The following is a 16,498-nucleotide window of genomic DNA, read 5'->3' as shown; positions in this document are numbered from 1 at the left end:
TAATTTTTCTATAGTTTCATAGGATGAATAAAAGAAGCGCGGTACAATTCATTATGAGTCATTTGAAATGATGCATAAACCATGACATTTGCTATATGTACGCAACTTATTGAGAGTGGGTCGTGGTTCTCACGTCAAAAGATTGAAACAGTGACTCATGTATTAACCCCTTAATGCACCAGTATGTACCTGTATGTCATGGAACCGTTAAGTGGATTTTCCATACTTACCCCACTCCAGCTCCTGGTTACCACGTCTCTCTGGCACTTCTGGTTTTTGGAACTGCACACGGTTCCAGGGGGAGGGGGGGGTGTTGCATGAACTTCTTCAGCTGTTGAGTGGCCATTGAGTAGGGTTATTGGGTGAAATGGGTCCCATGAACCCTCTGATTTTCCAGTTGGGCGCAGACCATTAAACTGGAAGTACCAGAGCAACCGAAGAGTAGGAGTGGGTTAATTCCCTCTTGAGCCTCCTAGAGTCCTGGAAAACCTGCTACAGGGTGTGTGCAGGGGGATCAATGTGCAACATCAACACCGAGTCCGACAGCAAGTGGGGGCCGATGTGGCTGGCTGTCGTGGTTAGGCTGCAGGGGTCAAAGAAGTCTGGGTTCTATATAGGCCTCATCCATGCTTATTGAGGCTGATAGATCAACAGCAAGAAGAGTAGGAGGCTGCATAGTGACAAGGTTTCCTTTTGGGGCACTTCCAGTGTATGTGACTAGTCCACGGTAGTGGTAGTGACAGGCCACGGACTCAACTAATAGAACGAAGATTCTTACATTTAACGGCAGGCTTAGAACAGCAGCAAACAGCAAGCTGCCGGTAAACTCCTTCCTTTGAAGGGGTAACAGGGCTGTAGATTGCCTGGCCATTTCTAATAGTGAACACTGTTAGCTTGCAGAAAGGTCAGCATGGACCAGTGCTCAGCCCCGCTGGGAATAATCTCCTATGGAACCAGGTCAGTTTTACAGCAATACAGCAGTGTGTTTTCACATAAATCTCAGAACCAAGACCCAATCTAAAAGGCCCAGAAGTCCTGACAGAGCCTGACTTTTGTAATCTCTTTGTTCTGGAACATTCCGGGCTTCTGGCCAATCAGAACACCTGCTATACCTCAGGAAAATACATTTAACATAAACAAAATATTAACCCTATCAGATTATAAGCAGTCTTAGGGCTCATGCCCACTAACATATGCCTTCCGTAGCCCGGCAGGCACACATCAGGAGGAGAGGGTGAGCGCTGCTCACGCCGGCCCCTCTCTCCGTAGAAAATAGTAGCCACAGGGCCGTTGATATGGCAAAAGATGGAGCTTGCTGCACTCACCATACCGAGCCTGTGCGCCATAGCTGTCATGGCTGACTTATGTACGGCTGCAAGCTGGCGGTCGTGTGTATGAGCCCTTATAATAATACAAATGATACACTTGTAGTGTCCTATGGGATCCTGAGTGTAAATGAAGCTTGAAACATCTGGATTATATTGAGTGGACAAACCTAATGGGGTGATCAGTCCCACAAGATCATTAGGGCAAGAATTCCATCATTACATATGTGCCCTCTCCATATTGGAGAGGTATCTGCAGTATTATACAGCAAACACCTGCCAATAAATGCCACAATTAGTGCAAATAACCTGTTAGGTGCTTCTTATAAGTATAGTTTCACCTTAGCTATAAAATAAAGGGGATGTGGACTAGCTGCTTCCTGTGTCTCAGTCTTCTCCTGCATTCTCCCTCTGCTCCACACAATCCCCCTCCCCTGACTGCTCAATGCACATAACTGGAAGAGGGGAGGGTGGAGGAGAGGAGACTGAGACAGACACACAAGCTACAGCAGCTTCCCCATTGGGGCAGGAGACTTCAGATCATCTTGACCCAAGAACACAAATTTGCTCCAAAAAGAACTTAGCTAGAATTTTGACAAAATCGCTTATTAAAAAAAATGCAATGCAGTATATTGTGGCTTCTCGCTGTAGCTGCTGAACACCTCTTTAGCACAACTCTGTATATGAACCGCTGTCTAATATCACTTTGTTAACTTAACCCAACAACTGTCAGGAGATTGTGAAATAATATTGAAGGATAAGGGGAGTCAATAGCATTCCACCATTCTCTATGAGATGACAGATTACTGTAGCACATTGGCATTTAGACTTGTGCTATAACCCGTAACTTATATTACCCGTTAATAATTCTCCTATCTTGACAGCGGTTCAGAACAGTATCTCCATAGATTCCATAGGTTCAGGTAATATTTACTTAGGTCTTTGGATATTGTTTGACGCACCACTATTATTCCCTTGGTAAATAGCAGAAAGAGTTGACTTATAACTGTGTATACAGTAATATTATTTATGGGAAATGCTCTGTACTTCCGCAGCCAGGAGGTTTGCACTGTTCTGTTTGTCCTATTTTATACCAATAGACATTTCAGTGTCGTAACTGATAGCAGAAGCTTTGCCAAGAATCACTTCATAACCGAATGATAACTATAACAACAACAATGAAACATGTCCCTTCCGGAAGCATAAATTCTGTGCATTCGAGTGCTGCAAGAAAACAATTATTACAAAAGTCTATCCACAAAATGTGCAGGTTTTCATCCACAGCGTCTAAATTTATGCTGCAAGTTGGAATTTACAGGGGAAAAGAGAAATACTGCAACTACTCAGTTTCAGTTGGAAAGGTCTTAGGGCTTATTCACACAGGGCTTCATAGAGGATTAAGGCTGCATAGAGAAGGCAAACATGACAACGAAATCAGGATTGCATGGAAAAAAGGTTAGTATCCTGGGAGCAGCGCAGTAAGGACTAATGCACACGAATATTGTTCTGGGACATTGGGGCTTATTTACTAAGGGTCCTCGGACGCATTTTGGCTGGACTTTCTGACGTTTTTGGGGTTTGCACAGCTGTGACAGGTATTTAATAGGGGATTGTGTTGCATACGATCGGATCGTGGTGCAGCTGCGGCAGCTTTCCTGCAAATGAAATCGGGGGGTGGGACGGTGGACGATCCGATGGATTCGGACTGAGCACGGGATTGAACTTTCAAATTATTTTGCAAGATCATGCACTTACATGCACATGGAAGAATAAAGTGAACTCCGTCGGACCTGAGCGGGGAAGCGACACATGCAGGATATCGGGCGCATGATCTTAGTGAATCGCAGCAGATGTGCATTCCGGTCGGACAATGCACTTTTGGTGACCGGGTAAGTAAATGTACCCCATTGTATCAATGATTCGCACACACTGTTACCATGTATTTCTATGGGCTCATATGCAAATCTACAATTTGCGTGGCCTATGAGCCGGCTGCCCAAACCATAACATTCGGAGCAGGTTCTATTCCTCAAAGGCAAAAACCAGCTCAAAAAATTGTTCGCTGATTACAAGAGTAAAAATCCAATTGATTCTTTTTTTAATAATTTTTAAAATAGCCAGGATATATACATGCAGATAAAAATCATGTTCATCCTATGCATTTTGGATATGGCCCATTCAAAGCACAGTAGACCAATATGATCTTTTTTCCTAAAGACTAGGCTTAATAATAATTCCTTTATTTATATAGCACACACAGATTATGCAACGCTGCACAGAACTTGTCAAACCTGTCCCCAATGGGGGCTCACAATCTAATCAACCTACCAGTATGTTTTTAAAGTGTGGGAGGAAACGAGAGGACCCAGGGGAAACCCAGGCAAACATAAAGCTATGTTTCATATTATACATTCATATTGACAAATTACATCCAACCTTTTATTGAGGCCCCTGAGAATCCTCCTATCAAGAGAGAAAAACCAAAATGTTTCGCTGTTCAGCAGATTCAACCTATAGTTTCCACCTATGACAGGTTCTATTCTTGTCTCCTCTTCTGTCATCGGTCCGCGAGCGGATATGAAGCGTCAATGACACATGGTCCACAAGTAAAGAACCACAGATTTGTTGTTTACAGTTCATGAATATACACATTTGTGTGCAGGTAGCATACGTAGCTCTTGGGCTTCAATGCAAAATCTGTACCATACCCCCTAACTATAATCCCATAGACTTCATGAGTGGAAGGCCCCTTAGGGTGTCAGACACTGGGTAAAACTACATCTTTTGCGCTTCTAAAATTTAGTTCTGGAAATCTAGAATCTAAAAAATGCAAATCAAGACATACACATCATCCAGTGGCAAATGAATCAAACTGAAGTTAAATGCCTTAAAAAGATTAAAGCATAATTAAAATTTTGCCACAAGTGTGAAAAAGTAGAGTGCAGATAACCTTGTAATATACTATAAAGAATGATGTTCATTTGTAATATACTTTATTAAAGAATGATGTTCGTTTGTCCTTCTTTTTCCCCTGCCTTTCTAAGCAGTTGTATGAATCAACTCTCTGTCCCCATACACCACAGACAGCTGAGAGATAAAGGAGCCTGATAAAGTATCTAACAACTTACAGTAACTCTTTACAGACAGTCCCAGGATAGTCTAATCTACACAGAAAGATGAATTATCAAGAGAAATATTCTCTTGGTATGGAATGAGTTAATCTTTAGCCTCCTTATTTGTTTGAGGAGTACGCACCTCAGATATACTGCTCACTACAATAGAAACAAGCAGAATGATAACTAGTTTCCTTATGTAAAGTATATAGCAAAAATGTTTCTATTATCACCTCCACTATTCATTTCTACAATAAAAAATAGCTTCAAAGGTTGAGTTACTCTTTAACTATAACCTACTTGGGGATATAACAGGGACACAGTATTTCATATTTATATTGTGTGGCTGTGAAAGCAAGTAAGAAACTAATGGTGGCAATTCTGTAGCTTAAAGGACATCTACAATTACGATGAAAGACTGCAACCAAATGAGCCTAAAGGGCTCCAGGCTCCATTAACACCTATGGAGCTTGGAGCCCCTCAGGCTCATTTGCATACAGTCCTTCATCCTGGTGGTAGATGCACTTTAATAAAAGGCAGAAATCTTATAGTGAAGCATCTGGAGCTTTCTGTCTTAGTTCTTGGAGAGATAAGCTGCCTCTAGTAGACACTAGCCGTGACACTTTCCTTATCTGTGCTGAGCATATGTAGGGATCTGGGGAAGCAGTTGTGGGCTGAGCAAGCTATGGTCCGCCTGGTATATTATATGTATGGCTGCATTAACCCTGTCTCCAGTTTCAGTAACTTTTGTCATCGTACCCACATTTAGTGGGTATAGGAAAATTCTGCTTCCTTAAGTTTAGAATTACAGAAAACACAAGGGTTTGGGAAACTTAACATTATCTCACCATGTGCCTTTGCCAAAAGGAAGTGATTGGAAAATAAAGGAGTATGTGGTGGTAGGGCGGATTATCGCACAATAGATCTTATCGCACAATGAGTCGTATTTCTGCCTTTCAGTGAAGCATATATCACGGTGCCAGAGCAAACCTTGAAAATCAAGTGAAGTTTAGTTTAACTTTGCTTCATTGTATTAAAGGAAATGAAAACTTTCTATAAAAATTGTCATGATGTCACGGGTGCCCCTCCGACCGACCTCTCGGGTTGCAGGTTCACCCGTGTGCCCACGTGTAGCGACACCCCAATACTCTTACCTCCCCGCATCTCCTGTGGTCCGGAGCCTGCGTCCCCACCTCCTAGGTGCCGGCTCTGTGTAATACACTAATTGGCGCTGGCTGGCAAATGACCTGTTAAATAGCCGGCCTCTTCCTGTGATTCCTGCCGGATCTTTGTGCCCCCTGGAGAAAGCATTTATTGTGACTCCAGTTGTGACCTCTGCTGCCATTCCTGACCTCGATTCCTTGCCTCCTGCTTTGACCTTGTGCTACGTCCCCGATTCCAATCCTGTGCCCTCTATCCTGACCTTCTGCCTGACCACGACTCCGATTCTGTCTGCCGATTCTGTAGCTCACCTTGGCCACCGCCGCTGGCAAAGTAGCACCTGTGGAGCGACCTGGTGGTATCCCGCCGCAGCAAGTCCAACCCACTTTATGGCGGGCACCGGTGAATACTGGGTGCCACTTAGACTCTGCTCCCATCATCGCCCTGACACATGTTTACAACATAACAACAAAATGATAAACCAACTTGTCAAAATGATTGATTAGGACATAGGATGTCATATAGGGACCCCAATTTATGAGCCTCTCTGCATGGAGCATGGTATAGGGCACTTTAGGGATTTTAGAATGGGGATAAGGAATAAAGTGCCTTTATAGCAAAAGTCTATATATAAAAAAGGAAACATCATCCAGATAGCCACCTTCAGATGTCCAATACAGGGAGTTAAAGAACATTTGGCATTATTGAAACTGATATGTGTAGCTAGGAGCCGGCCGGTGACATCAGAAGAGCCGGTGTTTGGAGAGAGCAGGAACTCACTCCTAGCTCCTTGGGGGGTAGCCGGCGATACTGTTACAGTGTGGATAAATTAAAAGCCAACAATAATCGGGTGACGTCAGCCTGAGTGCCACTGGCTAATTTACATATTTTTTAAAACCCTTTTTCTTTGTATGTGCACCATTTCTTAATTACAGGTAATTACTAAGAACAGTTGCACTTAGTGCATAAAGAAACTCGCATGTAAGTGCTACATATTTACAATCAGTGAAACTGATGGTAGGTGTCCTTTAAAGGAACTTGTCTTCAGAAATCTGCCTAATAAACCACTAGCAGTATGTTGTCAAGCAGCTGTACAGTTTCTAGATCATGTTTCTTTCTTGGTCTGTGGTGGTGGCATCATCCAGAAAATCAACTTTGAAGTGAGATGTTAATTGGATGTATAAAGTCAGGGAGGCGGAGAGTTTAATACTAAGGTCAAGCTCTCGCTGCCACTGAAAACTTGTCCCATTTGAATGACATCATCTCCGGGACTTTAGGAGATCTGGTCAATGATGTCACAGGGCACAGGACCATCAATTACACTGTAGGGGACGTTTTAAGGCAAGGAGAGCTTGACTTCAGTGTTAAACTCTCCACCTCCTTGACTTCATAAAACCAGTTTACATCTCACTTCAAAGTAGATTTTCTGGATGATGCTACCATACTGTACTGCGGTCTAGAGGCTGCAAAGCTGCTTGACAACATGCCAGTAGTGGTTTATTAGGCCGATGTCTGATGACAGATTCCCTTTAAGGACACCTGACTTAAAGACAACCACTAGTTACAAACAGACCTCTCTGCCCACTATGACCTAAAGTGAAGTTCTCTGGATGCTGGTAACTTACTGAACTTTGGTCCCAGGCTGCAATGTTCAACAAAAAAATTATGAAAGGTGTCTGCAATGAAGCTTTATTGTTAATCCTTGTTCCTTAGCCTAATATTATGAAAATCCAACAAATAATTTTCTTTACATCTTGTGCTAGTTTAGAGATGATGGATCACGTTCACGAAAATCTGCACCACATTCACCAACATACAACCAAAGTTGAGCCCATTCTTATACACAGATAGCCACCACCCTGAAGAATGACTTAGTCTGTATTTGCCCATTATATTACAGGCGGTCCCCTACTTAAGGACACCCGACTTACAGACGACTCATAGTTACAGACGGACCCCTCTGCCCCATGTGACCTTTGGTGAAGCTCTCTGGATGCTTTAATATAATCCCAGACTGCAATGATCAGCTGTAAGGTGTCTGTAATGAAGCTTTATTGATAATCCTTGGTCCAATTACAGCAAAAATTTTGAAACTCCAATTGTCACAGGGGCAAAAGAAAAAAATTTGTCTAGAACTTCAATGATAAAATATACAGTTTCGACTTACATACAAATTCAACTTAAGAACAAACCTCCGGACCTTATCTTGTACGTAACCCGGGGACTGCCTGTATATGTATTTACAGGTCACTGTGACTAACTCCAGACATGGAAATGATTCTGTATGAGTTGACTTTGTAGCCAAGGCATTGAGCCAAACAAATAAGTATTTTATTTCTTCCTGGTAGAGTCCCGCGCAGAACGTGTGTGTATTTCCTGCTATGTCACTGGAAAGAACTTGTTGTAAACTTGTCGCTTGTCCTTGCATTGTTCTCAAATTCTACCCTGTCATATAACATAACCTGTATTTTGCCTGCTTAAAAGGCCCTTGGAACACTGTCAAGAACACATTGTAGGGAGTATTTGGTTCATTTCAGTGTATGTCCTATACAATGTCAGAAGGTGCACCTATCTTTATCATAGATATCCATCATGATCTATCTATGATGTCAGGGGAGCCTCCTGATAAACTGCTTGAAGAGACCACACTTTCATGCAGTGTTCACTTAGCCCAGCACCATACATCATATAGTGGCTGTGCTTGGTATTGCAGCTCAGCCCCATTCATTTTAGTGCGACTGAGCTGTAACCAGGTATAAGACTAATGGGTGTGATATAATGGGCTTGGAAAGTGGTGATCATTAGAACAAACATCAACCCGTTTAGTGTCAGACCCCTGCCAAACTAATTTTGATCATTAATCCTAAAGATAGGTCCTCATTTTACTCCTGTGAAACCCATTTTACAGCATGTTTTCTATAACAAAGGGCCGAGTCTCTTTATGGTGAGGAGGAGTTAGGAGAAGCACCAAGAGGAGGCGGTAAGCAGTAGGGGTCCTTGAATAATATTTTATGAACCAGTTTCGGTATTTTCTATCTGTACATAAAATTAGGATCAGAAACAAGAGAAAGGAAGGAAACCCTCAGTCATAATAATACACTTACAAGGACAAGTGTTTCTATTCATTGCTTGGTGCTTGCCTGCTCCCCCTTATCATAAAAGAACAGTGCCATAGACGGCTATATCTCTAGGGTCAGGTCTATCTATGACTAATAGGAGAATGGAAAAGAATCATAAAGGCCCCACAGTTACAACATTTAACATCAGATGAAGCCACAACATTCAGTGACTTCATGTTTCTTATGTTATGTTAGAAGTCATTGAATACAAATACACACAGTATTGTCACAATACGTAGAAAATGTACACAAATGTACACAGTATAAAAGTGCAGAGATAATACACACTGTCATTTAGCATATCTCTATCTGAAGTCCAAGGATGGTGTGAAGTTGGATTACAGGCAGTACCATAGGTTTCATAGGTTTGTTCTTAAGTTGAATTTGTATGTAAGTCAAAACTGTATATTTTGTAATCATAGTTCCAGACAAAAAATTTTTTTGCCCCTGTGAAAATTGGATTTTCAAAATTTTTTGCTGTAATGTGACCAAGGATTATCAATAAAGCTTCATTACAGACACCTTACAGCTGATCATTGTAGCTTTGACCAAAGTAACATCGGAGAGCTTCACCAGAGGTCACAGTGGGCAGAGGGGTCCGTCTTTAACTAGGGGTCGTCTGTAAGTTGGGTATCTCTAAGTAGGGGACCGCCTGTATTTCCAGTATACAGGTATATGCTGTTATTTATACAGTGCCCTACTGACCAGGAATTCTACATTTCAGTCACACATATCATGTTACTTGTTAACAGCACTGACACTGACATACAAATCAGTCCAAAGATTGCATATTATTACCTAGTATTTTATGGCACATGACTCGTCATAATAATGAGGAATCTTGTGTGCGACTGGATGGGTATAACACATATATAGAAAGGAAGCTTGTCAGAATGCTGTGGATCCACTACTGGAGCTGAATTGACTTAATAACTTAATTTTATTTTCCTTTTTTTCCAGAGTAAATTGGAAGAGAATGTTCTGAAAAGGTGACATCAAAAGTGAAGAAGTGACATCACCATGGCGTACAATGATGGGATCTACAACCCTGCTTACCATGACTCAGAGACTCTGGAAATTGACCGAGGGTACGGTGATGTAATGTGGTAAACAATTTTATTGGAGTAAGGGGTCGAGCATTTGCACTTTTGCTCTATTCATGTGATGGAAAAGCTAGATATTGCTGACTGTGGTACTCTGCTGTCCCATGGACAGTATTGTGAATGCTGCTTTCCATCTGCATTCAGAATCGCACCCACATTCTCATGACCAGTGAGAAGTCCAATTTATTGGACCACCACCATCAGCTAGCAGTCTAGCACTGTTTTAAACACTTGTACTAAATCATTAGTGTCCAAGATGGAGGATGACAACCTATCCACAAGATGGAGGATGACAACCTGATTAGTGGGGGTCCAAGCAGATCATGTGAACGGCCCCTATAAATCCTAAGAACAAGGGAACAAGCCAGATCGATTATGCATCCTGCCATTACACTGAATACTATGGGAGCCCCAGAAATTGCTGAGCATAACGTTTGACTATCTCATTCACTGTGTGAGTGCTGGAGATAGATGGGTGCTGCACTCTACAACTTTCGAAATTTCCCATTGTATTGAATGGAGTAGCACTATGCCACTTCATTTAGTTTTTGGAATGGGACCCCTGTTCTCAGGATCAATGAGGGTACCAGCAGTCAGACCCCAATAATTCGTTTGTTATCCCCTATCCTGTGGTGGCTGGGAGTGTATACTGTGTATAATTAGTACTGTATCACATGCAGTTCTTAATAATGTTGTGAGCATTTGCTATTTAAAGGAGGAACTTTTTGGAGATTTACCCTGTTGGGTAATTTGCTAGTTATCCCCTCTTCTATGTATAGGAGCTAACTTTACACTTTGGCCAACCCCATTATATCTGTCTCCTTTTCCTTTTTTTCTTCAAAAATTGTGGTATAAACACAGACTTACTTCAAGATCTGCCTTTTAAAGACAGATCTATCTTAAAGGGGTTGGCCACTTTACCTCATGTTTTTTCTAATGTCTATGTAATTAAGGGGGGCTGGATATGGGGTAATTTCACCAATATACATCTATTAATGGTTCTGCTCCGCTTTCTTGATATGTAAAGTGAAGCCTCCTGTCTTTTACCTCATCAGCCAGAGATTCCTGACCATAAAATGGCCGCAGATGGGGGGGTCATGTGATCTACAGCTGTCCATGAACAATTGCCCTGCCAGGTCCTTATGATAGTACAGGCAGTCTCTATCTGACCATGAACGATTGCCATGCCAGGACTTTGATCTTATTTCATGAATACTGTACTATCATAAGGTCCTGCAGGGCGCTTGTTCATGGACAGTTATAGATCACATGACCTCCCATTTACGGCCATTTTATGGACAGAAATCTCTGGCTGATGAGGTAAAAAACAGAAGGCCCAACTTTACATTCTTTCACACACATCACAAAAAACATGAGGTAAAGTGGCCAGCTTCTTTAAAGGATTTCATGTAAACTTGGTGAATCAGCAAAAACTCCTTCCATATAGGCATAACTTATAACACCAGGGACCCAATATACAGTCTCGGCCAGGCCCTCCAACTATTATGTATTTCTTATTGTACAGGTCTCCTTGTATTACACCATAGTGACTACTAAAGCCCCAGTATTACATAGTCTCCCATTCATTTGTATACACTCTGTGTATTACCACAGGCTGCATCTATATCATAGCAGCCCTGTCTTTTGAAGAGGAATTCTGCTCATAGGACAGTCTTAATAAACAAATATTCATAGAAATGATTCTTAAAACTGAATATAGGTACCACATGTACCACATGCAGACTCTCAGTTTGGGCTGTTGCATAGCAACAAAGGCCTTGGCCTATGTGTTCCAGCAAACATCCAAGATGGCTGCCACTCACTAGTTCGCTCTCATACAGTTGTCGTCCAGTATTTAGAAATTGATTGAGGGTAATCTGAAGCTGATGTGATATTTTTAATCCACTTTAGTGACATTGTTTTTAACCACTAACAGGCCATCCTTCAGACAGCAGTCATCCTTCCACAATAATCCGTATGAAGTTGATAATGATGATGTTGGCTATCCAATACAAATGAGAGATTGGAGAGGAGGCAGGAGATTTTTGCCAACTAATGACGTGCAATTAGACATGGATTATAATATGGAGATACCAAGATACCCTCCATCAGTAGATGAGCCCTATAACTTTGGGCGCTGTAAGTATAATACCTTTATCACATACAGTCATAGTTGTAAAATGATCTTTGCAAACCACAGAAAAAAAGCTAGCATGAAAAAAAAAATCACCTTTTATTAAAAAAACAAAATCGCAGGACTGTGGAAAAGTCATATTTTCTGCTTTTGTGATGTAGATTGCCATTAAGTACAGCCAGTATTTTGTCAAGTATTCAATATTCAAAATTGCACTCACTGTTCGCATATTGAATACATTTTTATTTTTTCTCCTAGTTAATCGTTCATTTGAACCTGACATGGATGCTAGGACTTCTTACTCGGATCCGGACCAAGATGCAGATAGCGCAATTGATGTTTCCGAAGGAGGTATGTACTAACATGTTGCCTGAGACAACAATAACATATGTAAAAATCATATATCCTATTCATTTATTATATTTGTACCATTTTAATCTGGGAGCCATAAATGAAGAATTCCAGGACCTGTGGCATTTAACTCAACCAGAAGGACCAACAAGCAGATCAGGGCTTTGATGTAGCCTTGATGGTGTGTTCACGCATTGCAGTTAGAACTGCATCACAGCATTAACAAACACGTGCATTAACACATGCTTTTGTAAACATAATGTTAACATCTATGTAATCAGGCAAATCTCCGCTTCTCAGCTGTTCTGATGCGTTTGAAAACGAACGTGTTACTGCCACGTGTGAACACACACACAGATTTGAGAAAAGTTGGAGAACTTTATGAAATCCCTACATCAAGCCTGAGATAACCTAAGATTTTTTATATGAAAATGAACATTTGTTTATATTTTGTGCTTTATTTAGTGATGAGGAGACGATCGGTGCGACAATCTGCAGCTCCAGCAAATGAAATGGGACCTTCTACCATCACTCTAGACCCCCCACTGGAGAGGCAGATGGAGTACAGCAGAAGGCAAGGTGAGTGGCTACAACAGGTTAGACATAATGGGACACATTTACTAAGGGTCCGAATACCACATTTTCGTTGGGTTTCCTGACTTTTTACCATTTTGCCCTGAATTGCCCCGGGTTTTTGGCGCACGTGATCGGATTGTGGCGCATCGGCACCGACTTGCATGCGACACAAATCGGGGGGTTGTGGACGTCGGACAACCCGACTGATATGGACAAACCGCGGAATTAAAAAACCAAATTGTGTAGCAAGATCACGATCTTAGTGAATCGCGGCAGCTCCGAATCCTCGTCGGACATTCCGGATCGCCGGCGTCAACGGGACGGGTAAGTAAATGGGCCCCAACGATATTTACCAGCCCTATGAATATCATGTATTAATGCAGCCTAGTGTGAGACCTAAGGACATTGATTTTCTGCCTTTACATTGTGCCATCCCAAAAACTTTTACAGTTTTTGTTAGCATGAGCAATGAGTGGAGCAGCAGTGTGCATGCAGGACCACAATCCTATTCTTCAAAAGGGACATATGACCAGCATTGTTATGATCATTAGGAGAACCAGTAATGAAATTACTGCCTATAAAAGACTTATTATCTATTCATCGATAGAATAGAGAAAACTTAAAATCCTGGTTCTACTATTTTGACCCCCAAAATAAATCTAATGTATGCAGCAAAAAAAGTAACTTATTGTGGCAAAAATAAACACATTTTCCATTCACACTATAAGAAAGATTGCTTATTTATATAGCAATATTTTTTGGGGTAATTTCTTATTTATTTTCTATTCTGATCAATTTTGTCACAAAAACTGTTATTTCATTTTTCCGGCTAATTTTGATAAAATATATCCCAGCGGGATTCTTCCTGTTTTTGCTATATTCAGACTATAAAAAGGAAAGAACGCAGCACTAATTTTCCTGGCTACGCCAGAGCATTGTTCTAAGCGTTAGAAGTCGCTGCGGTGGTCACATAGAGAGATAATACAGTGCAGGAAAACCTACAGATAGCAAACAACAAAGTACTGGCTGTTATGATAGCAAGTAATTCACCATAGGTTCTGCTTATGAGCACCAGAAAAACATCTGACCATGCACTTTGGATATTATTCAGCCAACAGCCATTTCTTCTGTAAAGAATACACATGCCCTAAAAGGGGAGGTCTATTGCATAGCTCCCAACCGTCCCGATTTTGACGGGACTTTCCCGTTTTTCGTACCTCTGCCCCGCGTCACGGGCAGCTATGATATTGTCACGGATTCTCCCCCCAGGTCCCGGCACTGTGTCCGCATAGTAAATACTTTGAAAGTCTGAACTCACAGTACAGAATGGCTTCTACAGACATCGGGCAGGGAATCCTTTTCAGAGAAGTGTCGGGCTTAGCGGAGAGCAGGGACCACGTCATCAGCTTCAGCATCTGTCCATATATGGTCACTGCATCTCCTAGGGTTCCCCAGAGCAGACTTCGGGCAGGGAATCCTTTTCAGAGAAGTGTCGGGCTTAGCGGAGAGAGCAGGGACCACGTCATCAGCTTCAGAACAGCATCTCTCCATATATGGTCACTGCATCTCCTAGGGTTCCCCAGAGCAGACATCGGGAGGGAATCCTTTTCAGAGAAGTGTCAGCTTAGTGGGGACCACGTCATCAGGTCAGATCAGTATCTGTCCATATATGGTCTCCAGGGCTTCCCCAGACACAAGCTCTTTATATAATTAAATAAAGTTTTGGCCAGGCTGAGATTTGAACCTGGGACCCTCTGCACCATAGACAGGAGCTTACCTAACTGAGCTATAAACCCAGTGATACAGAGCTGAGGATTTCTGGTAACTAAGACATGTTATCTGCCATTTACACTGTGATACAGACTAATGCACTGATATATAGAGAGGAATCTTCTCAGAGATTATTATTGTAATTATTGAGACTATTATTATTATTATTATAAATTTTATTATTTTTATTATTATGGAGATGATTATTAATAATGGTAAAAATAATAATAATAATTAATAATAATAATAATAATCTCCATAATAATAATAATAGTCTCAATAATAATAATAATAATAATAATAATAATAATAATAATAATCTCCATAATAATAATAATAGTCTCAATAATTATAATAATCTGAGAAGATCCCTCCCTATATACCAAGGCAGTATATGGTCATAGTTCTTAGTTACCAAAATTCTCCACCTTGTTAATCACAGAGGTTATAGCTCAGTGGGTTGAGGTGCTGTGTTATTATTGTACATGGACACTGCAGGTTCTGGGTTCAAATCCCAATGAGGATAATTTTTTTTTTTTTAATTGAGATGATTTTTATTATTTTAATATGGCTAAAATTTGGGGCGTGGCCAGGGAGTGATTTGGGGTGTGGCTTAGGGGGATCGCCGCTACGCGTGCCGCCATTTTGTCCCTCTTTCGTTTTCACAAATGTTGGGAGGTATGCTATTGTATGACAGGTCTGTTACCACATCATGGCCTAAAAGGAAGCCAAGTTCCCAGTGTGAAGAGACCATAGAGCAGTGGTGGCGAACCCATAGCAAGGGTGCCAGAAGTGGCCCTCTGAGTACTCTCTGTGGGCACCCAGGCCATTATCCCAGCACTGTTTCCAAATCCTCCTGCAGTCCCTGGCCACACAGGATGTGCTGTGATCAGCAGGGCCGGACTATAGGCGGGGCTCCCGGGGCTCGAGCCCCGGGGCCCCCACCATTTTGCCCCCCCAGGGGGCCCCCACCAGATCGCGTCCCCCGGTCCCCGACTCCTCAGCCGCCGCCTCCCTTAGTCGTCCGCCCGACCTCGGCACAGGTCACCACCTCCACGCATATCCCCTTGCATGGCCTGCCCGCCCACATGTCCGCCCCCTGGCACAAGTTACGCCTCCCCGCCCTTCAGCTGCATGGCCGAGCCGTCCGCAACCTTCCCGCCCACCCCGCTGCATTGCCCGGCATCCCCGCCCGCTCGCGCTCCCCCCCTCTGGAACAAGCAGCCTTACCTTGCATCCCCACGCCGCCACCCCCCCTCCTGCCGGAACAGACAGCCATCCTCCACTCCTCCCCGCTGAAACATTCAGCCGCTCCCCGCGCCCCCCCCCCCCGCCGAAACATCGAGCCGTGCTCCGCTCCACGCCCCGCCCCCCCGCCGGAACCTCGAGCCCTCCTCCGCTCCACGCGCCCCCCCCCGCCGGAACATCCAGCCATCCTCCGCTCAAACCCCCCCCCCCTTCCTGCTGGAACATCAAGCCGTCCGCCGCTCAACCGCCCCCCCCCCCCGGCCGGAACATCCAGCCATCCTCCGCTCAGAACGCCCCCCCCGCTGGAACATTGAGCCGTCCTCCGCTCCACGCGCCCCCCTCCCCCCCGCCGGAACATCGAACCGTCCTCCGCTCCACGCGCCCCCCCCCCCCCGCCAGAACATCCAGCCATCCTCCGCTCAGAACGCCCCCCCCCCGCTGGAACATTGAGCCATCCTCCGCTCCACGCGCAACCCCCCCCCCCCGCTGCCGAAGCAAGAAGTCGTCCTCCGTTCCGCCCTCGTCCCCCCTCCCCGAACAAGCTGTCATCCTCCGCAAGGCCCCCGATGACAGCCCTACCCCCGCCCGCCCGCTGGAA

At 43.3% G+C, this 16,498-nt stretch overlaps 1 protein-coding gene across 7 annotated transcripts in view; it reads left to right on the top strand.

Annotated features, from left to right (window-relative positions):
- Nucleotides 1–16,498, top strand: part of TMC5 (transmembrane channel like 5) — a 118,632-nt gene that overhangs the window by 53,173 nt on the left and 48,961 nt on the right. For 4 of the 7 annotated variants that reach the window (XM_072120618.1, XM_072120620.1, XM_072120616.1 and 1 more), the window contains exons 2-5: nucleotides 9,679–9,806; nucleotides 11,758–11,960; nucleotides 12,214–12,306; nucleotides 12,772–12,885. In XM_072120618.1, the coding sequence (XP_071976719.1) occupies nucleotides 9,739–9,806; nucleotides 11,758–11,960; nucleotides 12,214–12,306; nucleotides 12,772–12,885 (478 nt within the window). In that variant the 5' untranslated portion in view covers nucleotides 9,679–9,738. Of the gene's footprint in view, nucleotides 1–9,678; nucleotides 9,807–10,963; nucleotides 11,142–11,552; nucleotides 11,694–11,757; nucleotides 11,961–12,213; nucleotides 12,307–12,771; nucleotides 12,886–16,498 lie in introns of those variants that run through there. The other 3 variants (XM_072120621.1, XM_072120623.1, XM_072120622.1) reach the window with 3 other exon arrangements.

The sequence above is a fragment of the Engystomops pustulosus genome, chromosome 8 (assembly GCF_040894005.1).
Source record: "Engystomops pustulosus chromosome 8, aEngPut4.maternal, whole genome shotgun sequence".
Lineage (NCBI taxonomy): Eukaryota > Metazoa > Chordata > Amphibia > Anura > Leptodactylidae > Engystomops > Engystomops pustulosus.
Note: the sequence above shows the minus strand (reverse complement) of the source record. Positions and strands in the feature narration are given on the sequence as shown.